General features: G+C 43.8%; 1 protein-coding gene across 1 annotated transcript in view; it reads right to left on the minus strand.

The window, feature by feature from the left end:
• Positions 1–1678: 1678 nt before the first annotated feature.
• The window catches only part of DGKK (diacylglycerol kinase kappa), a 160317-nt gene continuing 137749 nt past the window's right edge, over positions 1679–24246 (minus strand). Inside the window, exons 15-30 of the mRNA XM_029240177.1 lie at positions 22054–22145; positions 21068–21167; positions 19879–20098; positions 18202–18306; positions 17641–17737; positions 15994–16101; positions 13799–13895; positions 13416–13523; positions 12647–12760; positions 12166–12300; positions 10821–10981; positions 10111–10252; positions 9000–9086; positions 4742–4852; positions 2958–3081; positions 1679–1758 (exon numbers count right to left, since the gene is read on the minus strand). Of these exons, the coding sequence (XP_029096010.1) occupies positions 1679–1758; positions 2958–3081; positions 4742–4852; positions 9000–9086; positions 10111–10252; positions 10821–10981; positions 12166–12300; positions 12647–12760; positions 13416–13523; positions 13799–13895; positions 15994–16101; positions 17641–17737; positions 18202–18306; positions 19879–20098; positions 21068–21167; positions 22054–22145 (1881 nt within the window). The remainder of the gene's footprint in view (positions 1759–2957; positions 3082–4741; positions 4853–8999; positions 9087–10110; positions 10253–10820; positions 10982–12165; positions 12301–12646; positions 12761–13415; positions 13524–13798; positions 13896–15993; positions 16102–17640; positions 17738–18201; positions 18307–19878; positions 20099–21067; positions 21168–22053; positions 22146–24246) is intronic.

Genomic DNA, 24246 nt, shown 5'->3' on the forward strand with positions numbered 1-24246 from the left:
GCAGACATGAGAGAACCACTGGAGAAATACTGGAGTTTGATTAGATTTGCCTGACTGGGCACAGGCATTCAAAAAATGCTAATTGGGATCTGGAGCAATTTTGGCCTGGTTTGTTTTCATGAGAAATTTGGAAGAAGAACCATGGGAGAAGCAGAAGCTTTTAGTCTCCATTTTCCCAGGCCCATGTTCTTTCTGGTCACTTTGAATGTCCCTCTGTACTCAAGGGAAATGAGCAAGAAGGGAGATTCAAAAGTGATTTGGGGACTTAACCAACAGCCTGCCCAGAAGATGCAGGCCAAGATGGACCTTGTGGGGAAGGGCCTAGGCTGTGACTTGATTGTCAGGCAGTCCCTAGCTCAGACATCTGAGTCACAGAGCTCAAGGCCTGGTTGCTCCATATAGTGTTTATTGGGGAAGGGGACAGCACAGGTTGGGGCAGTTGCTGATGTAGAGTCCCGGACAGATAGAGCGAAAAAGGCAGCATGCCAGCTTAGCCCCCTTCTCTAGGGCATTGGTGTTTTTGTTCCCCTTTCTGTGGCCTGGCTCAGAATTTTAAGGGGGCATCAGAATCAGCTGGGCCATAGGTAGATCCCAGCCACTTCTAAGACACTGAAAATGCACCAAAAGATTAGAAGCTCCACCAAGAACTAGGGCAGTTGGTAGAGGCATATGTGTGTGTAGGGTAATGGGGGTGGAGGATGGGATCAGGGTGGGGAGGGATTCCTGGGTTAGCACAATAAATTATAGGGTCATTTAGAGGTCGAGTTGTATTTTCAGTTCTTAAAAATATATATATATATATATATATATATATATTTATATATATACATCTTTATATGTCTCTATACATAACTATACTGCAGCACAGCAGCAAAACATTTAGTTTAAAAATCCAGCAAGAATGCAGGCAAACACTCCATGGAGGCATGCAGGCTAGGATCAAGGCAGTAGGAGGGGAGCCTGTATGGTTGCCATAGGGGTGAGTTCCAACCAATGGGCCCACCCAGCCACCAGAGCACCACCTGGACATGTGCAAAGACATACATGCGCACATGGAAAAACAGAAAGGGTTTGCAGAGAGAGCAGTCACCACAAGAAAAGATTTCACATGGTCATTGTAAGAGGCAAGTGGACAAGCCCCCAGGACCTAGTTCTCATCTTAATAGGCCAACTAGGAGAGACCTTCTGAAGTCACAAGTTGCAATTGACAGGGATTGGGGGAGAAACACCACCAAGCCTGGCTGTCCTGACCCCACTCCTCATCTCCCTGAGAGTATTTCTTTCATTCATTCCCTAGCATCAACAGTTTCTCTGCCAGTCAGAGAAAAACATTCCCCAACTCCCTGAAAAGGTGAACTCCCTTGAATCTTTTGTAGATCCCAGGCCATTCACAAAAAGCTTAGTTCAATTAAATACTGTAGTTGCTCAAGATGCACGAAGAGAAGGAGAACTGAACAAGACAACTCGGAACAAGAATCTTTGGCCAATGAGAAAATGTAAACCTCTAAGGAGACCTGATTGAGTCCAGGAAAAAAATGTATTAGTGTAAAGAATTGGAGGATCTTTCTTGGTGGTGCTCATGTTTGTTCTGAAATAATTTAGTCTAGCCTGTACTGAGGTTTCAAGAGTTTTTAGTAGAATCCTAAATGTTGTGAGTTCTCCTTCCAGCTTTCAAGGGTTATAGTTGAGATCCTGATGGTGTTGGAGGATCATCATCTTTTGCTTCATCTTCATGATGTCTGCGGTGCCACAAATTTCCTTTATAGAAAAAAAAGCAAGTATAGAAATAATGAGGTTAGCACATTGCCAGATGCCTAAATTTACGGACGCTAAAGAGAGCAAACAAAGAGTCCTTTAGGAGACAGACTGGTTTGTTCCTATTGTACCAACCATTTTTAAACCATCTTAGAAAACCAGCTGATGTCATGCAAGCCAAACACAAATGGGATGAGTTCTCAGAACCTGATAATCCATGAAACTGCTATTGACCCTTTCAGAGACTTCAGAAAGACTCTCAAGCACCATGGGTCTCCCAACTGGCAGATTCTTAGGGACTCAAACCAGTTGGACCAAACATAACTTGGTCCAGGAGATTCTCTCTTGGCATCTGTATGAAGTCTCAGTTCCTCAAAAAACAAAACAAACTGCCACCCTCCATCCCTTTCCCCCCATGTCCACTATGGTCATCTCTCTCAAGCTTCCAGGTCATCTAGGCTCAGAATTTAGGAGAGACCATTGACATCAGAATTGGCATAGCCGACAATTCTAAGGGAACCTTCTTTTGAGCCCCACTGATATATCAAGAACATTTAAGTCCAATTCTGAAGAAGGGGTGGAACCAAAATTCAAATAATGAAACAAATTTTGCATTTCCAGGGATTTACTATAACAGATAAAGAATAAGAGTGTTTAGATAGGTCGTGGAACCTGTTCCTGACCCTGTAGGTGCCCAGCACTGACACCCCCAACCCATCTCAAATAATAGTGCTTTCTGGAGCAGGACCAAAAGCTTGTAGTTGTATTTGACTGGGAAATAGATCTAAATATGACTGTTTTGCCATACTTTATCCACTGAGGAAAGGAATGGGTCAAGCAGAAAGGTAACTGGCTGTTCTCATTTTTCTCTTCAGCTGTTTATATCACAGAGATCACAAAGAAAGGTTGCCTCTCAGGTTCTCGGGATCTTAGTTCCCCAACCAGTGATCGAACCCGTGACCCTGCAGTGGAACTGTGGAGTCCTAACCACTGGACAGCCAGGGAATTCCCTCCATATCACTTTCTAACTCACACCTTGTTCAAGAGACTGCTTGGCATCCCCTAAGGTTGGCTCCCAGCCGGCCACCTCCTCCATCACCACCATACCCGTGCACATTTCTAATGTGAGCTTCAGGTCTTTGGGAAGTACCCAGGCTGCTGGGGAATTCTTTATGACCTCAATGCCTGTGGGAGAAACTTACCAATAAAGCCCTGGATGCCTTGGCCTGATTTAGGTTTGTCTTCCTCTTCTGGCTTCTTCTTTCCCAATTTGGGGAACTTAACTTTCAATCCGAGGCTTCTATTGTCAGTATCTGAAGACTTTTCCTGGCAAACCACAACAAGAGGAAGGTCAAAATGTTAGTTGCCTAATAGAAACAATTCCTAGAGGCCTGGCAAGGTGGTGAACAAGGATGCTGCAAGACGCAGGCAGATCTGCTATCTATCCAGGTATGGGAGATACCCCTACTCACTAGTCTTGTGCCCTAGAAGGCATCTGATCTTTACCAAGATCCTACTCTGTGCCAGGTACTTTGCTAAATGCTTTAATAAATGATCTCATATTAATAAATGCTTTTCTGAATTGCCTTTCAGAAGAAACCTAAAGGAAGGGCACAGGACCTTCCCTTGGAACCAAAGCTTTGGAAAGTCCAATAAATAATTGACTCTCCTTCTGCTTTTCCCCACCAAAGTGGATCTGCGCCTTCTGTGGCCTTAAGGTGAGCAAGTTTGGTATCAAGTGAATGAGCAACATCTTCTTGTCTTTCTTTCAACCTACTCTGCCCTTCTTTAGAGCCTCACTTCTTCATCTTTATGGAAATGCTGAAGTCCAGAAAAGAGATTATGCCCAGGCCAGGCAGACTCCCATATTGAGACCTCAGAGCATGGACTGTTTGCTTCATTTCTCTCAATATCCAGTCTGTTTGCCTAGGTCAGGAGCTTGGTGCAAGATAGCTGAACTGAGTAGGAACGGGGTGCTACAAGAGTGTGCTTCCTTTTCTGCATAACAGCATGTTTTTCTTCCCCAGGGGGCTACTGGTCAAGAGCAGCAAAGGCATATGAGAAAGTTATTAAATCCTTTAAGACCTGAATTTGCCTATGGCTTTTTCTCTTAAATGGTAGCCCAACTGCTGCACTAGTCCAAACATGCTTGTATGGCTTGCTCACATGCATATAACTGGTGTATGAAGACAGAAAACAGGCATAATGAGTAGGAGAACCAAGTATTCCTACAGGTTGAAGTGAGCAGTTCCATGGTGGAGAAATTTAAAGAAAAACCCTGTCAGACCGTAAAAGGTATAATTTACCTGGTGGTAGGTGGACATCTTTGAGTCATTTGATTTATGAAATGGGACTATTTTTCAATCTCAGGAGAGCACTCAGAATTGTCAAAAAATGATGACATCCCCACAGCTATATTATAGCTACAGCTGCCATGCTTGATTTTCTTTTAAGCCACACACCTGCTAGGGGAAAGCATTGAGATAGCCTACTTTCCTCCCAGAGTGGGAGGGGCAGAAAGCAGCAAGGAGAGGTGATATTTGGTAGATTTAACCACCAGTATGGCCTGGGCACCAACCATTTAGAACAGATGTTGGCTGTAAACACCTGGTATTGGCCATAATGGTATGTACCAGACAAAATTCAGTCCCAGCAGCAGGTACTGAGCAGGGGAGGGGAATTGCAGCCAGGAGAACGGCACAGAAAAAGACCATTCTTGCTTATTCTTTCCCAATCTTCTGATACAGAGTGGTTCTTCTTTCTGGTTATGTTCTCATGGGCATCTAGTTTTTCAGTGTGCCTTCTGCCTTGTCCTGTATACTTATGGTGAGGAGATGGGAGGAGGAGGCTCCATTGAACTCAAGCTGAAAGCCACTACTGGCCTCCCTATGCTACATCAGTCACTGTGTCCTGGCCCACACTGGAAGGCAAAGCACCAAGGAAGAATCCCTCTTCCCCTTTATTTCCCAATCCACAGGTCACATACCTCTGGAGAAAGGATTGAATTCATCCAGTCAATCTCAGATAGCTTTTCAAACTCCTTATTCATGGCATCCAGGGAAGTTTGCAGTGTGGCCTCATACTCAGCATTTCTCAGCTGGTGAAGACAGGAAAAAGAGTGAGTATCCAATGCTTAGCACCCTACCTTCATAGACTCTTGCCTTCTCCCCAACTCCCAGTCCCTGCTAGTGGCCATGAGACCACAGGGTGCCAACTTATATCTCCTTTGGCTCATGGTGTCGGTGGAAAGTATAGCCAGCTCTTTACTTTCTCAATAGGGAGATCCAGGAGACAACCAGACAGTGATGCTTTCCTTAGGGCTTGGCATGCTCACAGTTTGGCAAGCAGGGAGGCCCTTTGACCACTATCAATTAATGCTGAAGTTGTACCCCTACAGCTTAGGGTCCAGGATAAGGGTCCTACCCTTGACCCTCAAGCCCCTGGAGACACCTAAGTGCCCCCCTAATGATAGCTACCAATTTTTGAGCAAATACTATATGCCAGGCACTGTGCATACATAGTTTCATTCCATCTTCCCAATAGCTTGATAATACCTTACAAAGTACTATTGTTCTCATTTTATAGGTGGGAAAACAGACTCAAAGAAGTTTAGTGCTCAAGATCACATGACTAGCCAGAAACCCAGATCTATTCAACTCTATAGCCTACCCTCTATACCACAGCATCCCAGAAAGGGTATGTGGGGTGGCCAGATGCTGGGGTGGGGGGAATCTTTATTACACAGTTACCATAATTTAAAGGCTGCTTTGTGAAGCAAGGGGAGGGCTAGAGAGAGATTGGCTCAAATTTTCCCTTCCTGGCAAAGAGGGTCTGCCGCCCCAGGCTGTGCTTTTAGCCCCTAGCTATTCACTCTTAGTGAATGATGGCTTGTCCCATGGGTTTAGGAAACAAAGCTCAAGCATTCCCTCGTAATCCCCAGCACCCACAGGATGAACTCTGTATGCTCCATGGGAGAGTTAAAATAGATTATTCTGGGACCATCTCCAACTCAGAAGAACCAAGTTCTAAACCAACAACATAAGTGAGATAGTTCATGTTCCATTAAATAGTGAGCTGGGAGAACAGATGCATGCTGATATCATCAGCTCTGACACACTTTCCAGCCCACCTACTTTGGCTTCAGCTCTCCTCTCTGGCATGTGCTCTACTTTCAGTCTGGCACTTATGTAGCTTCTTGCTGTGCATGGGCCAGCCTTAAGTGGAACCCTGCTGTCTGTCACAAATGGGTGACAGGTGAATGAGCGAGGGATGGGATTGGAGGTTATGACCAATCAGGATGGGATATGAGAGTGGAACAAGTCATGTTGACAAATAATCTCTTGCTTTTGCTTTACAATGAATGATTTAGGACAGTACGGAGTAGCCCAGATGCACAGGACACGTGTGTGTACATGGTGGTGGGATGGGGAACAGCGGTATCAAGTAGAAATGGCCATCACTTCAAGGTAAGGGGGAAAGGGGCAGGGATTCTTAGGGGCATACTTACCAGCAGTGCTCAAAAGGGATTTGATAGGCAAACCCAAAGCCACAGAGAAGAAAGAGGAATTGGGGTCTTAGAAAATAATTCCTAATCATAATAGAAGAGGAATAAAATGGCTTCCTAATGACTTCCTATTTGGCACCTAGAGACTCGGGCTCTGAAAAATAGTATATGGTTGGGCCTGAATCTTATGCTCTGTTCTCTTGTCCTTCTGGCTTCAATAGAGACCTTGTTCAGGACTCTTCTCTGAGATAAATGTGCAAACTGACTCAGGGGACTTCGTTACTCACTTCCTGGTTTCTGTTGTAACACATCACTAAGCCAGTTTGCCACATAAGGGAAGTGGGAGTTACTGGGTGGGATTTTCTTCATCAAAAGGCTACATCCCGGGCTTCCCTGGTGGCGCAGTGGTTGAGAGTCCGCCTGCCGATGCAGGGGACACGGGTTCGTGCCCCGGTCCGGGAAGATCCCACATGCCGCGGAGCGGCTGGGCCCATGAGCCATGGCTGATGAGCCTGCACGTCCAGAGCCTGTGCTCCACAACGGGAGAGGCCACAACAGTGAGAGGCCCGTGTACCGCCAAAAAAAAAAAAAAAAAGGCTACATCCCTCCCCCAACACTGACTGTTCTCCTCCTTCAAGGGGAGGAATAACAACATTCAAATGAAATAAGCCTGGACTTCCCCGGTGGTGCAGTGGTTAAGAATCCGCCTGCCAATGCAGGGGACACGGGTTCGAGCCCCGGTCCGGGAAGATCCCACAAGCCGCGGAGCAACTAAGACTGTGTGCCACAACTACTAAGGCTGCATGCTGCAACTACTGAAGCCTGCATGCCTAGAGCCCATGCTCCACAAGAAGAGAAGCCACCGCAATGAGAAGCCTGTGCACCGTAATGAAGAGTAGCCCCCACTCACCACAACTAGAGAAAGCTTGCATGCAGCAACAAAGACTCAATGCAGCCAAAGTAAATAAATAAAATAAAAATAAATTTAAACAAATGAAATAAGCCTTACATCCATGCCACCTCTATGATATGGCCTTTCTGGAGATACATGGTCATTCTTAGCAGCTGTTTGCACCCAGGTCTCATTTGGATGTGTGTATGTGTGTGGGGGGGTCCTTACCAGGTTCTATATTAAGTATGATATGTGCTCAATTTGGGTTGTTGGCTGGCACAAACCAATTTTCATGAGCCCATGAGCCTCAAGAAACCCTGAGTGGCAATAAGAGGCTAAGCTTCCATATTTCCTGCTGCCCAAATTGGCAAGGCCATTTAGCTCTGCCTATATATAGAAGGTACTTCTGTTGCTGTCGCTGAAGGCTGAAGGACTCTAGCCTGGGGCTCAGATGCTGGGACAGCCTGGCCTGACTGCCTTAACCACTCTTCCACCTGTGCAGTGTGCCAGTTAGATGTGCAAATGGAAAAGGGGAAGTGGCTGCACTTCTTGCAAAAATCAACTCAGAGGCCCCTCTTCAAATAAACCTTAATTAGATGAGAGGCAAGAACGGTACCTTCCTAGGGGCCTTAGCAGCAAACCTCAAAGTGGAGTGGCCATGATCAGTTGACTCATTAAAGCACACTCACCAGGTGTGCCTATGGGCTTTGCATTATGAGAAACAGCAACTCTTCCTGTAGCTCAAAAACTGAGCCTCAGTCCATTTTCCCTAACACTAATAAAATCTACCATCTGTCAAGCTGCTAGGAAGAGCTAGGCACATAATATACAGTGGTTTGTTTAATCCTCACAACAACCTGGATAGGTAGAGATTTTAATTCCTATTTTGTAGGTAGGGAAACTGAGACCCAGAGAGGTGAAGTTACCTCACGTACCTACTGTTATGGATTCATTTGTGTCCCCTCCAAAAAGATATCTTGAAATCCTAACCCTCAGTACCTCAATTTTTTGGAAATAGGGTCATTGCACATGTAATTAGTAAGATGGGATCATTGGTCTGGTCTGGACTCTGGAGTAGGGTGGGCCCTGATCCGGTAAGACTGGTATCCTTTAAGGAGATGGCCATGGGAAGACAGAGAGACACAGGGAGAGCACCATGTGAATATGGAGGATTGGAGTAATGCATCTACAAGCCAAGGAACACAGCAAAGATTGCCAGTAAGTCACCAGAAGCTAGGAAGAGGCAAGGAAGGATTTCCCTACAGGTTTCAGAAGGAACATGGCCCTGCTGACACCTTGATTTCAGGCTTCTAGCCTACAGAACTGTGAGACAATAAAGTTCTGTTGTCCTAAGTCACCCAGGTTTTAGTACTTTGTTACAGCAGCCTTAGGAAACTAATATAGCTAGTAATGGGCAGATTTGGGATTTGAACTCAGAGACCCCCAACTTTTCCCACTATTCCTTACTGTCTTTTCACATGGTGAGAGACGTATGTGGAAACTTGGGAGATGCAGAGCAGCTCAAAAGAGCTCACCCTTTTCTACTGAAACTATATGAGGTATGATGAGAAAACGCTGCTTTTGTTTGGCCTAGTCTGGACCCAAGAGACATTTGCCAAAGGAGATAGACTTTTCTTCAAGAATATGGTAGTCCCTATAGATTCGCATAACTTATAAAGTGACACGATCAATGACAACTCTGGGTGAAGATGACACAGCAGGGACTGCCAGGTAAGCACCTGGCCAAAATGCTCCTACATGTCTTCCAATGCTCTAGAACCAAGCACAGGCTGTGACCAAATTCAGATGGGATACTTTGCCCTCCCTGTTCCAACCCCATCCACTCACCAAGTTTTCATCCAGGAAAGCTTTGGTGTCATCGTAGAGCCCTTTAAGACTAAATGTAACATCTACTGCGTCATTTCTGGTTAGAGTCTGAGAGGAGAAGAAAGGAAAAGAAAGGAAGGGAAAGGACAAAGACAGAGGAGTTGTTGGTTAGTAAGCATGCAGCTGGCTTCTCTGTGGGAGGGTAGGAGCAGGCTAGTAGGATGTGGCTATAAGTGAAAAAGTAATATTCACAATATAGTACAACTAGTAGTTCAGCATGGGCACCAACCAGTCAAAACTGATGCCAGCTATCAACTACCAGTACAGCTGTATTGGTGTGTTGTATGCTGTGGCACAGCACAACTTGGCATTTGGCATCACTGATTGAGTGCTATGGGTATAGGGAAACAGGGAATATGCAAACCAGATAGTAAGTTTGAGGCCACTTGTTGCCACTAGGCTGAAGCCACCTTTCCCATGGTACATGAAGTTAGGCCTAACCATCTGTCTTCTTGAAACTCCAGGCCTGGAGCTCCAGGCCTCTTCCAACTAAGATCCGGCCCCAAATAAATAGGTAACCTACATTTTAGGAGGCCCTGACCCTGTATGTGGCCCTTTTGTATTGTTTGCCTAGCACTAAAGTTACTTTATAAAAGCATCACTTAAAAATCTTCTGCCAGTGGGTAAAGTCACAGGATGGCACATTTAACATCAAGAATCTAATCTAGACCTTCCCCTCAAGAGGAAAACCAAGGCAGCCTAGAGCACAAGTTTCAATGACAAGTGTCACCTTAACAGGTTATATAGGGATCCTCCTGGAATGAGGAAGGGCCTAAGCCAAGTTCCTCTCCATTCTCAGGCTATTTCTCCTTGAGGCCAGTGTGGTAGATAGCTATCAGGCTGATGAAATCTGCTATGGGATTCTCCCAGTAACCACTCTGGACCAGCAACCATTCTCCCAGCAACCATTCTCCCAGTAACAAGTCAAACAATATCTGCCTCCCCCTCTACTCTATCCATCAGTTTCCTGCCATGTCATTTGCCCAGTTTCTCTACCCAGCCTCCAGCTCCCCTTCCTTCCCTTTCCTATTTGGTTTGACTCCTTTCCTTCATCTGCCCCTTCCCCCCTTACCTCAATGGGAGTGCAGGAAGCTGCACCTGCCTCATTGCTACTGTCTTGGTTGTAAAATATATCATTCAGTATGTTAGCACTGGCATTCACAGAATCCATGAGGACAGACACATGCTGGTGGACCTTACTCAGGTCAGTAAGTCTGTAATAAAGCAAGGACAGATAAATGAGTCTAGAGTTCTGAAGGGTGTCTGGCCTGAGGTGCTGGTGAGGGTTGGGATTACGGGTAAATTGTATTCTTTACTCTCTCCTGTTATTTCTTCTCATTTCTAGGGAGGCACCTATGCCAGAAAATGTTTCTACCCTTCTCTAGGTATTCACTTTTGTCCATCCTTGACTCACCAGAATTAGATACTGGGTGCTTTGGGAGAGTGGGAGGCTAGAATAGAGGAAGGAGCTGACTCCAGAAACTCTAAGGCCCTCCTGATATTTAAGGGCAAGGATAAGCATTTTTAGTCCTGTTGGGTCTGGGGCAGCAAGAGGAGATCAAAATTTATCTCTGGGCCTAATGGGAGAGGTCCAAGCTGGCTTACTGCTGACCACAAAGACTATTTCCTACCTAGAATGTCAGAGTCCCTGTCAATCCTCAGAGCTCTGAGCAATACTCCTTTCTGAGGCCAGGCTCTCCAGTAGCCAATAGATACAAGTTGGCTTCTTCTCCCTATCTCTTCTTGGGATTCCCAGCCCTGTATCTGGGCCAGTCCACTTACCTGCTGATGAGGTTTTCTGCAAGCTGAGCTAAGTGCTGCATCTGGGCATACTCCTCATCAGAGAGGCTATCTTGAGATTCCTGGGAGTCCAGCTGGGGTTGAGAGGCAGCCTGGATTTCAGAATGCTTGCACTTCCACATTTTCATTGAGTTCTCAAAGTCCTGGTGATAAAGACAGTGGCAGAGCCTAAAGATTGCTGTAGCTAAGACGGCATGTGACAGATCTGTCTGTGAGTCTGATATTTGTGGGTACTGTGGGGAAAGGGGAAAGAGGGCCTCATCCATTCCCCCATACACCTATCTCCACACCCATACATCTGTCCAACATTTTATTCAATGTCTCTTTCATACTAAGAAGTTTTAGTTTTTTGTTGTTGTTGTCGTTGTTGCTGTTACCATGCCAAGTCTTGGGACAACATACTTGAATCAGACAGATGTCTGCCTTCCAGAAGCTCCTATAGGTAGGTATCATGACCAATAAGAAAGTGGAGCCCTTTTCAGCTCCCTTCTTTGCCAAATCTAGGCAATATATTCTGATGGATTTTAGAGCTAGACATATCTCATTTAATTTTGAATTGTGCTTCTGTCATTGACTAGTTGTGTGACCTTTAGCAAAGTATTTAACCTCTCTGGTCCTCATTTTCCTCACCTATAAAATGGGAATAAGTGTATCTACCTCATAGGATCGTTGAGAGGACCTACTTGAGAGAATATATGTAAAGTGCCCAACACAAAGTAGGTAGCTTATAAACTAGACATTGCATCCCTTCTCTATTGCTGTGTCTATGGACTGTCCACAGGCCAGAGTGGAAGAAAGCCTCTAAGCATTGAACATCTGATTAATAATGGCTCCTTTCTAGCGTTAGGTGGTTTAGCTGAGGTGAGTGACATTTGTGAATGCAGTATTTTAAGACGCCTTAGAGGAACCTAAAGACCATATTCAATGAAGACTCTCTTGTTGAGGGAGCAGATTTCTCCATAACCACCTGAGGCCTTTAACTCTGTGCAGTGGAGGGAGGAGTACAACTTTGTTGAAAACTACAGAAGGGAGCTTCTTGTCTCACTCTCTTGGACAGTGCTTTGCAAGTGTCTATGTATATCAGAATGTCTCAGGGAGCTTGTCTGCAAATGCAAGTTCCCAGGAAATACCCATCTCCATTCTGATGCAGTGGGCCTGTGTGGGGCCCAGGAATGTGCATTTCTAAAAAGCACCCAAGGTGACTCTGAGATAAGTATCATGCAGACCTCTCTTTAAGGAATTCTGCCTGACTGGAAGTATTCAGTACTCAAGTGATAGCTATAGATGAGACAACGTAGGAGCCCCAGATGAGCCTTTCCCTTCTTACCCGATCTCTTGTCAGCATCTGGGCAGTGTTCTTGTATCTAATCTTGATAAGGCCTGGCCTCTGAACCCAGGCCTCCCCATCCACCTGCACTGGGATACCTTCTTCACCATCGATGGTTATCATCACCTCACGGCACTGCCAGAGAAGAGGAGGAGGGAGAATGGGGGAGAAAAATGAGGTAACGACTGTAGACCAATCTGATAATCTCACAGTCATGGCCAAATGTGTATCTGAACAGGACTGGCAAAAATGTGAATCAGATTGTCCCAGGGAGGAAACACATGTTTGCTATGGGCTTTTTGCTCCTTTGGTCCCTACCACCTCTGTTTCCAACTTCAGCCAGTACCTTGCTTCCCACCAGATAACCTGCTCCCTCCACCCTGTCATTCTTATACCTGGTTAATTCCTGAGACTACCCCACATCCTGGATTGTAGCCACAGAGCTCAAACCCCTTCTGGTGCCCACCAGGCCCGTGCCTACCTGGGCGATGCGATGATGATGCAGGTTGATGATACGGGACATTGCCATCTGTACAGAACCAGAGATTGCCACTACCTCTAGCTTCCCATCATCTATCGCAGGAGCCTCATATTCCTGAGGAGGAAGAACTGTGTCACACATCTCACCCTTGAGAAACCACACCTTGCCTATCACAAGCAGGTATGCTTTGAAAGCTCCTGGTGAGAATTTTTCTAGCTAATGAAGAGTGGAGAAACTACTATATTATTAAAAGGAGAAGAATGAGGTCAGGAAGCCAACTTGGGAAAAGGGCACTGAGATAAAAACTCAGCCCCTTTTGAGATCACAACTCTTAACTGGTTCTCTCCCTGTCCAATCTAGCATCATAAATCCCCAAGGCCAGTCCCACTGGTCTCATGGCCTTCTTGGGTGAGCTCAGATGAAAGGATTCATGGCCAATTTCTCAGGAGATTTTATTGACAGACCTCCTTAGAGAAAAGGGCATGGCCTAGGTAACCTCTCAAGGATCTTTCAAACGTGAGGAATGGAAAATTCAAAGTCCAGGCAACACCGAAGAATTTATCTGATCCTGAGGTTTTTGGTTGATTCTTGTGCTCTGGGGTGGTAATTGCCTTAAAAAAAAAAAAAAACCTCATCATACAGCTGCTGCCAATAAAGGTCCCCAGCCCACCTCCTCTTCCCCTACACTCCAGTCAGTTCAACTCTCCTTTCTGATAGACTTTAGAGGGGTCAATCCTTTCTTCCTCCCTGTTCCTTGTTCCATACTCACTGTGGTAGCTGTGCTGCTTCCCCAAAAGTTGACACCTCCAGCATAGCTGGTAATGTTGAGCACTACAATGCCTTGCAGGTTTGGCAAGGAGACGGCTTCTCCATCACACTGAAAGAAAAGAGTAGCCCTTATTGGCTGGCTCTTCAGATACCAATGTGAAGGGCCATTTACAGAGATGGGGGAAGGGCTCTGTCTTCTCTTCATACTATTATTTTCTTATCCATAAAATGGAAATCTATCTTCATGATTTCCTACCATGAGCAATGAGTGAGGATCAGAGTTAAAGCTTGGGAAGAACTAAGGATATAGAGGAAAGTTGATTCCCAGGGTCATGATATTTCCTTTCTTCATGCCCAGGAAGGATCACCCTCTTTTCCACTAACCTCCAGGTGCACTCGTTCTTCCAGTTTCCTGTAAGAGCGCTGAAAAAGTTCCTTGCTTCCCAGAAGGCCATACCACATCTTGTTCTTAAGGCGGCTACTACAGGGAGATAAAGGTAGAGAAAGGTAGTCAGAGGGTGAATAATATAAAGATAAGTGGATGAAGAAAAGTAAGAGGAGACACAGTCTTATTCGTCAAGTGCTTTCTTATAGAGAGGAGTCATGTTTAATGGTAACTGGACACAAGAGGGAATGCTAGGATAGTGTAACTGGTATCCTTATGCGAACACCAGCTGCAGTGGGTTCCTGGGTCTCCTTGAGGCATCAGCGTCCCATTGATTTGTCACTTTTACTTGCTTCTGATGTTGGTTCAGGCTTGGAAGAGACAGGCTATATTTAGAAAGTAAGGCTCATAAAAAGCTGTGAGCATAACTGGCTAGTACACATCAGCTACCCTGGCAAGTACCATTCTGGGAGCTCAAGATTTCAGCCACTTGGAATCAATTTCATTTGAAATATGTGACTCTTAGACTGCAGTTTCTTTGAAGCATAACTTTTCTGGCAAAGTGGAGGGATTTCCAAGACCTGTATGTTAAACAATTCAATGCTACAGAATAGAAATAAGCTTACTAGGAAGACTGTAGAGTAGGAGCCAGTGGAGAGAATATGGGACAGGCAAGGATATCAGGAGACCTGTGGTGGAGGTGGGAAGGACAAGGTCCTGTTGACTGTAGAGTCTCTGATAAAAACAGGCAGGGTACTTAACAATCACTATAAAGGCTGGATAGAGTTTACTGTGAGCTTTTAAAGTAGAGCCACAGAAATGAGCCACCACAGGGCATGGGTTTTGAAATGTAAGAAGGCTAGCACATAGCACAAAATTATTTGCACTCTGTTTTAAACCATAAGTTCTCTGGGCACTTCAGTTTCCTTATCTATTAAAAATTGGAGTTTGGTTATGTGGAAATGCAAAATACCTAGAACTACCAAAACAATTCTGAAAAAAGAACAAAGTTGGAGGACTTTCATCTCCCAATTTCAAAACTTACTATAAAGCTACAGTTATCAAGACAGCGTGGTGCTTGCACAGGATAGACACATAGATCAATGGAACATGGTGAGAGTCTAGGAAAACAACCCTTACATTTAGGGTCAATTGATTTTCAACAAAGGTGCCAACACAATTCATTGGGGGAAAGGATAGTTTTAAAAGGTGGTGCTGTGGTAAATGTATATCCATGTGCAAAAAGATGAACTCAGATTCTTACCTAATACCATACATAAAAAGTAACTCGGAACAGATCACAGACTTAAATGTAAGAGCAAAACCAAAAATTTTAGAAGAAAACAGCAAATTTTTAAGATATTGGGTTAGGCAAATATTTCTTAAACATGGCATCAAAAGCATGGTCTGTAAAAAAAAAAATTGATCAATTGGAACTCATCAAAATTCAAAACTTTTGTATTTCAAAAGAGACCGTTAAAAATGAAAAGACAAGCAATAATAACAAAAAAGACAAGCAACTGGGAAGCAATATTTGCAAGACACATCTGATAAAGTACTTGTTCCTCAGCCCAGGCCTGCTCCGAGAAAGAAGTTCTGGTGGCAGGTGGGCAGGGGGTGGTGATGATGGGTGGAGGGTGTGCTTCTTTTTACTCGTAATTTCAATTTACCACAAGAACTCTGAGGCTGCCTTAGTGTATGTCTGTAGTACAAAAGTACCAGAAGGTGCCAAGCAGACCAAACAAGATGGGGTAAAATCAGTAGGTCCTGGGGAACCAAGTTAGGAACACTAAGAACCAGTAGGGCGATCTTTGATACTTTGCAGCCTTGCCAAGCAAGAACAGACCTAAAACCACTACTAGGACCTCATCAAGTTCTTGGAGACAGAACAAAGATAGGCAATTCGCTGAACTGAGTCAATGTAATCTGTTTTCAGTAACAGTAACACAGTTAGCTGAACACAGGTCAAGACTATGAAAGCAGCTCCAAGTTCAGGATGCCAGTGCAGCGTCATCACAGATCTGGTCAATATTTGGGGCGAGATAGCCCACTAGACTAACCTTGGGACTAATGTGTTTTACTTCCAAAGGATGGACTCTTTCTGTTTCTTGTCTGTAAGATAGGGGATGTGGGAATACATGTGTATATTGTGATTGTGTGTTTGTATGTAGGGAGGGGAGTTTCTTTTCCTTACTTGTATTGTCCTGGGTGTTCATCTCTTCTGGTGTTGAATTCCAGAGAAATTTTAGCATCTAGTCCAATTCCAAAATAGTTGTTCATGACACACCTTTCTTTGAAGCGTCTGAAATTAGCCAAAGGGAAGAAGAGAATAGACACTGGTGCAGGAAAGAAGTGCTGTTATCATTGGGCTGCAGACTTTATCTGCGTGATCAACAACCACTGAGGGAAGTCCCCCTCTACACTGGGCACAAGGCTTAATGTTCTTGAGAGGCACATGTAGATGTCCTATTGTGTTAACAACTAACTTGTTAGCTGTAAGAGAGGACACCCAGCCAGTTGGGCGGATTCAGTGGAATTGGGATTCATAATAAAGAAGTCATCTTTGGAGGCTGTCAGATATGAGTGGCCATTATCTTCTCCACATAAAATAAAGGGAAATAAGAGTCATTGACTTATTCCCATAAAGAAAGAAGATTTAAGTATCTCAGATAAAAATATATGATGAGAGTAAAGTCTGTATTACTGTTTCCAGAGATGTCTGAACTCCTTTGTAGCACTTTCACATCAAAGGGCAAAGTGATCATACATTTGAAGGAAAAAAAACTGTTAAAAGAGGGTAGATACATATACAACAACAACAAAACCAAGCAGTTTGTTTTATTCTTCTGCATCCATCCATTAAAACCAGTGGTGTGCTGGAGCCAGTTCATACCAGTTTATGTAAGCTGATTATGCCTATAATTCCCAACTCTGCGTTCAATGACATTATATCAGTAGCTTGAAATAGGCCATGATGGAAAGGTTTACGCCAGGAATAAATCAGGGCTTTCCTCCCCACAGAGAGCTGGTTGTTAAACATTTTCCAGCACACCATTGATCAAAACTCATTAGGTAGGTCCATTGAGGCCTCATACATGAGCTTAAGCCAATGGTAAAGTGGAGGGGAATGGGAGTTGAATACAGGAATAACTGGGAAGCTGCAGAAAACTTAAATAATTGCTAGCTGTGTCCTTCTTTTGAGAAACTGAAAATAGGTACAATTTAGCTACTTAACCACAGATTTCTTTTATTCATTACTAAACTGACCCTACATCTCTCACATGAGATTTGTCTTCCTTGACCACAGTCCAGAAATTGGGGATTCTCTAACTGATGTAACTGATTTTCTTAATGGAACTCAAAATAAGTGAATGTGATGGAACTTGGCTACTGGGAATATTCTAAAGAGGTAGGGCTATTGAGACAGATGTCTTTAGATTTGCTAGCTAGTCCCCTCAATGCCCACTTACTTCTTAGCAACTCCAGTCATTTACTGTTAAAGGCAACAGTGAAAAACAGGTTTTTTGAAATGAAATGAAGTTGTTTTAATTAAAAAAAATAATAACAACTGTAACACATATAGCACCTAACTATGGGTGCCAAACACTGCCCAATGCAAGTACTTTGGATATATAAACTCAATAAATACAGCAAACCTATCTGGCAAGTTCTACAATTATCTCCATTTTATACATGAGGAAACTGAGGTTTGGTTGAATTACTTGTGTAAGGTCACACAACTAGTAAGTATAGTCAGCATTTGACTCTGGGTATCCTTAGACTATTCTCTTAACCAGAGAAAGGGAGAAGCCACAGGAAGGTGATAGGCTTAAATACTTACATAGTTTCAGGTGTAAAATATAAGTGCTCCAAATTGAGGTTATCCAGGTCTTCACTTTTGAGAGAAGATATAGAAGACAGAGTACCAAGACGAGAACCTAGACACAAAAGATGTCACCTTGGTGTCAGATACAAACAAGAAAGCCCTTCCCCCCAGTTGTATTTCACCCCACTTTCTCTGTTGGAGCAGAATCAAGCTCAATGACTTTCTCCTCGATAATATTCAGGGTTCTCATTCCAAAGAGGGATCATCTTGGATGGACAGGGACTTCCACTGACAGAATAGTAAGGTTGGGCTGCTTGCTTGCTGGCAGTGAAACAGCTTCAAATCTTGGGTTTCATCAGGCCAGCCTTTTCAAAGTATCTAATGGGGTCATTACTTCTGGACATAGGCATGGGGTCTTATAGTGTGAGGTTTCTGGAGAAGAGGGAGGGATATCTACTGCAGAGTAGGATTATGGCTAAAGGAAGATGCATGAAAATACATCTTTATTCTCTGGGAACTAGAAGACAGAGATGAAGCTTAGAGTAAAGGAAGGAAGGAGAAGAGAAAGATCATTACGGTGTCTTGGGCTCATCTGGTTAATATCTTCTGAGTCATCTTCCAGGAAGAAAGTTGAACTAAAGTTCTTGACTGATATTGTCTGTCGGCTTTGCTCATCAAGAACTATAGAGAAAAAGTGGAAGGAAGGAGGGAAGGAAGGAAGGAGAGGAAGGAAAGGAAGGAAGAAAAGGAGGAAAGGAGGGAGGGAGGGTTGGTCACATTTCTTGAGCATCTTTTTTGTTCAGTTAATACCAGTCAGTGTGTGGGGAGACAATGGAGACTCCCATTTGATCATCACATCTCCTCCATGATGCTGTTTGTGGTTTCAGCTTTCTTACAGTATTGTCATGTCTCTTCACATCCGTGCCTGAGCTTTCTCTGTTTTACTTGTTACTCTTTTCTTATCGTCCAGTAAATGTGGCTGTGAGTAGAAGCTTGGGGCCAGGGGTAGCGGGAGCAGGGTGGGAAACTTTCTGTTCTTCTACCTCCATTCTCGCCTCTTTGTTAATTCATTTACTCACATGACCTTTGTTCTAAACTTAAGCCTCTAGGACCAGGCCGTTCTTTCAAGCAAATGTCTCACCAATACCCAGAATATTTGAGAAATCTCCTTTCTTTTACCAGCCTATATATTGTATAGCTCAGGTGCTCAGCCTATGCCAAAGCTCATAGGTTCAATCCCTGTGCTGCCAGGGGAGCCTTTCTCTGTCCCAGGGCCACAAGTTGCACTTCTAAATCTGATTTATGTATTGATGGAGCAGGCTGAGGATTAGTTGTGACAGGGTTATGGCTACATCAGATTGATCTGATTCCTGCTACTTGGAAACTACCTACAGAAATAGAGGCAAACTGGCTGTTTAATGATTTCACAGTGCAGAAGGGTTATTTCCTTTCTTTCTTAGAAACTTGGCTGAGGTTGTACCTAAAGGTACCAAGGCAGGAGAAGGTACTGTAGCTAAAGGTACCAAGGCAGGAGAAGGTATTGTAGCTAAAGGTCAAAGTCCAGCCAAAAGGACTTCCCTGCTACATGGACTTCTGTTCAATTCCAATAGCTCAGGTAGAACACACTTGGTGTTATATTTTCTGATCTGTTTTTCAAAGAAGCATTGTGGAGAAGAAGTGGGAACCAAATTGTTAAAGTAAGAAGTTGGAGGAGTTGAAAGAGTTTTCTTACTGAGTTGGAAGCTTGCAGATTGTCATGAGTTATGGGAAATGGCAATCAATGCTAGAGCTGCCAGGACCACTCTCAGAGCCCTTGTGCCTGATTAATACTGTGCAAGACATGCAGAGATGAACACTATTTTCTTTCTAAAATCATCATAGGCTCAGTGGTTGGAAGGAGACAGAAGCAGGTGGAAAAAGATTCCATGGCTGGAGGTTGAAGCTGACAGACCTTTGTGCAAAGCCACTTAGCATCTGTAATTGTTTAGGATGATTGTTAGTTCCAAAAATAAATAAGTAGCAAGAGTTGAGTGCCTGGGAGGTAGGAGGAGCCAAAGGGGCAGCTTATCAGGACTGAGGCTTTTCAAATCAGTGGAGACTGAGGATGGACTTTGGATGCTTTATGAATGCAGAATCTAGTCAAGTTTTGGTAGTGTTGTCAAATAGTAGACCCAGAGCGAGGGAGACCATTAAACTACCCACAGGAACCTTCTCTTTCCCCTGCCTCAATCACCACAACCCTGGGGCCTTTACCTTGTTCAACTTGGAATATGATGAGTTTCAAGGACTTTTGGAGATTCTGGGCCTTTGTGGCCAGCTCCAACTTGCACTTGGCTATGTGATCTATTTGAGGGATGAAGGGCTTTCCATCTGCCTTGGCACTGTCTGCATGTGCTGTGGTACTCTTCTCAACTGCTGCATCCTCAGCAAGGATATCAATCAGGACACTGAGCTTGTCATACATTAAGTCGCTCTATATGGAGAAGGAGACAGGGCATTGTTATGAGGGATTTGTGCCTGAAAGGACAGAATGAGGAGTCAGATGGTATGGGGAGAGGTAGGGAGGGGTACTAGTTGGCCGGAAACACTGAGCATAGAAAGCTACATGTGGGGAGATGAAAGTTTAGGGAAAGAACTGCTTGGGTAGATGTGATAAGATAGCCAAAGGGTGTTAGGCGGTCAAAGAGACACTATTTGTTACAGAACAGCTGCAGGCATCAATATATGTTGCCTAGTCTTCCTCATGTCAGAGTGGCCTGTAAAATGATGTGTAATATGGCAAAACTAAGGAAAGATAAACATTTCTGGATTGGTGTTTTCATGGGCATGCTCCTATGAATGTGGATGTGGCTCTGCATGGGTGCCTTGTGTCTGCCTTTGTCTGTGTGTATGTTTGGGGGTGTACTACATGATTATGGCTTGATTCCCAGCTCCATCACTTAATAGTTTATAAACTTAGGCAAGTCACTTAATCTATTTGTGCTTTTATATTCTAGGGTAGTTGTGAAGATTAAATAAGTTAATACATTATAAGTGCTTAGAACAGTTCCTGGCACAGAGTAAGTGCTATATAATTGTTAGCTGTTATTGTTACTGTGGTTGTTATAGAGGTGACTGTGGGTGTATTTCTAGCATGAATTGGTATGTATTTTCAAGAATGTTCTGGTATACAACCATGTGCATACATGTTGGTGTACGCTTGTGTCTCGGTGTGGACAGATGCTTGGCATATGCTTAGGTACATGGTACATGGATAAGCATGTATAGTGCCACTCTTCATTTGGTGAAAGATGGAAGTTTGACGAGGATTTCCCCCATCAGGGAGGCTTACCAGCTGCTCCTCCTTGCTCTTTTACAATTCCCAGTGAGAGGCACATTTGCTTTTATTAAAAATGGGGCCCTGGCACCACAAAGAGTACAAGAAAAAAGGATGGAAACTTACTTTCAAAATCACAGACTCTATTGCTGTATTGTTCTGTTTTATCTGGCTCCAGGCCTTTACAATATCAACTACAAAATCTTCCACTGCTGAGCACAGGAATCTGGAAATATAAGATAGATGACACAATGTGACATGGACCATGAGGTCCAGAGACCTTCTCTCTTATAATGTCATTAGTTTCCATCTTCCTCCTCTTCCTTCTCCCTCTCTCTTTCCTGATCTCTCCTCCCTCCCTCTCTTTGTCCCTCTCCCCCCACTCCCTCTCCCCTCTTTGTTTATTCTGATTCTTCATGTGCATACGGTGAAATATGCCACTACCTAAGAGAATTTAACTAGCATTTCTTAGCCCAAATTCCAAATTTCCAGGAAACAGAATTCAGTCAGTCCAACATGGGTCAGGATTTCACCCTGGGTCAAATCAGCTATGGTTCAAGGGCCTGGCTAATTTAGTACAAACATAATGACTTTGGGACGATGGTCCCTGTAGGGACTGTTTCTCAAAAGAGAATGTGGTAGATTTGGAAGGAACCCACCAGAGTCCCAGGAGAAATGAATGACCCACGTATTTAGAAGGGGAGAATGTATTGCTCAGCTATGAGAAAGCAGCTGTAGCAGGTACCACAGAGAATTTTCCAGGTATTAAATGGAAAACAAAGTCTCCCTACTGTAGGGAGCTATGCTATGCTCTTGAATGGTATGGGATGTTGTGTTTCCCTTCTGTAACGCTTCTTCCAAATCTGTGGCTTACAATTTTGTCTTTTTGGAGTAGCAAGAGCCCTCACCCCAATTTCATCTTTTTTCTTTTTTCCCCCGTAAACTTTCTATTCAGGAGGTTTGAGTTGGAAGAAATTTGATTTGGGAAGGTAAACATATGCTTTCCTTGGCCTCAACCCCCCAAGCTATTAAAATGAGCCCCATCTCTGACTGAGGAACAGCCCATGAGGGGCAAAAACATCCCAAAGGTAGAGAGCCAAAGGAAGACTGACCTGGTTGCAATGATCATCTCTGTCGGGTACTTGGCCTTCAGGATTTTATTCAACTCAGTGGTTGCAGATTCTAAGTGTTGGATGGCAGCAACCTAGGGGGAAAAGGAGTGTTGAGCCCTGGAATCTTAGCACTGTGACATAGTGTGCTACCCATCCTCACCCCCCTCATTACTTCCTACTGATGCTTTACCAGCAACCCAACTGTCTCTCTGAAAATAATCACAATTAAAGAATTCTTGTGGAAGATCTCCACAGATAATCTTAGATCTGTGGTCATTCTAAAAATAAGATGTATATTGTTTCCTCTCATTTAAATTAATACTCAAAAACTCATATGAAGGAGTTACTATTTGTTCCATGTTTCAAATGAAAAACCAATCTCATATTACATAGCTAGTAAATAATAGATCTGGGATTTGAACCCACATCTTTCCAACCAGAGGGTCACCTCTTATATATAATGTTAAATATAATAATAGTATCCGCTTATATAGAATTTACTATGTGCTAGGTTCTGTTCTAAGATACATATATATTTTTTCAGGTAACCCTTATAACAATCTTATGAAATAAGGATTATTATCCCCATTTCACAGAACAGAAAACTGAGGCATAGGGAAGGGACAGCTGATAGATGTCACAGCCAGGATTTGATTTCAGGTAGTCTGGCTCTTGAGTCTGTACTCCTAACTACAACTTATACTCATCCCTCTCCATCACCCCCCACATTCAAACATCTACCAAGTCCTGATGATTCTATCTCTTCAATATGTTTTAACTACGTCCACTTCTTCTTATTCCTATTACCACTTCACCAGTCCAAATCACCATCATCTTTTGCCTAGACAGTTACATCACTGCCTATCTTTTTCCCTTGCCTCTAGTCTTTATTCCTTCAATTTTTGCTCCACATAACATGTAAATATTCTGTTTTAAACCTTTCTATTAGATAGAAGAATAGATAGATGGATAGATATGTGATAAAGAAAGTATAGTGAAATATTAATGGTAGAAGCTACCATTTAAAATTTCCTATATATTTGAAAATTTCATAATAAGAAAAATCCTTATATAATTCTTATTGCTTTTAGATAGAAGTTCAAACTTCCTGGGGGACGATATCAAGATGGCAGATTAGGAGGACATGGAACTCACTTCCCCCATGAACACAACAAAAATGCATCTAAATGTGGAGAAATTATCACTGAAAACTAACTGGAGACTGGCAGAAAGACTCCTGTACAACCAATGCTGTAATAAAGATCCACACAAAATTGGATAAGAAGGGAAGAGAAGTGATCAGGTTGGGACCTGTGCCCCTGGGAGGGGACACAAAAGAAGGAGAGGATTACAAAGACAGAGAGCCTCCCTGGGGAGTGAGCAGCTCCAGCCACATATTGGGCACCACAGCCCTGGAATCTGACATCAGGAACACAAGTCCCCTTAGCTGGTTAGAAAACCAGTGGGACTAACAGAAGGGCTGTAAGAAACTTAGACTTGGAGGGACTCAAGATGGAGGAGTAGGAGGAAGTGGAACTCACCTTCCCCCATGAATACATCAAAAATACATCTACATGTGGAACAATTCTCACTGAAAACTAACAGGAGACTGGCAGAAAGACTCCTATATACTCAAGGCTGTAAGAAAGATCCACATAGAATCAGATAGTAAGGGAAGAGAATCGATCAGGTTGGGACCTGTGCCCCTAGGAGGGGACTCAGAAGAGAAAGGGGATTACACAGGTAGAGATCCTCCCTGGGGAGTGGTAGGTTGAGCCACAGATTGGGTGCCACAGACCTTGGGTCCAACAAAGGGAAGATGAGCCCCCTTGGCTGGTTGAAGGACCAGTGGGACTAATAGGACAGCTGTGGGATGCCTGGACTCTGCTTGGGAGGAGGCCGTGAAAACTTGCTAGCTCCCAAAGCAGGGCAGAAAGGGTGGATTGAAACCACCCAGCTGGCTGACTGGTTTCCTGTGACCACTCTGGCATGCATGCTAGCCTGAGCCAAGCAAATGCTCCAGCACAGTTTGCCTCATATGGCAGCTCCACATGGGACTAAGGGCTGCCACAACAAGGAAAAAGCTTGGCTGTAAGATGCTATGGTGTACCAACTTATACTGGAAAAGAATCTGAAAAAGAACGTGTGTGTGTGTGTGTGTGTGTGTGTGTGTGTGTGTGTGTGTGTGTGTGT

The sequence above is a fragment of the Monodon monoceros genome, unplaced genomic scaffold (assembly GCF_005190385.1).
Source record: "Monodon monoceros isolate NGI ecotype Baffin Bay Population unplaced genomic scaffold, NGI_Narwhal_1 Super_Scaffold_22, whole genome shotgun sequence".
NCBI classification, from domain to species: domain Eukaryota; kingdom Metazoa; phylum Chordata; class Mammalia; order Artiodactyla; family Monodontidae; genus Monodon; species Monodon monoceros.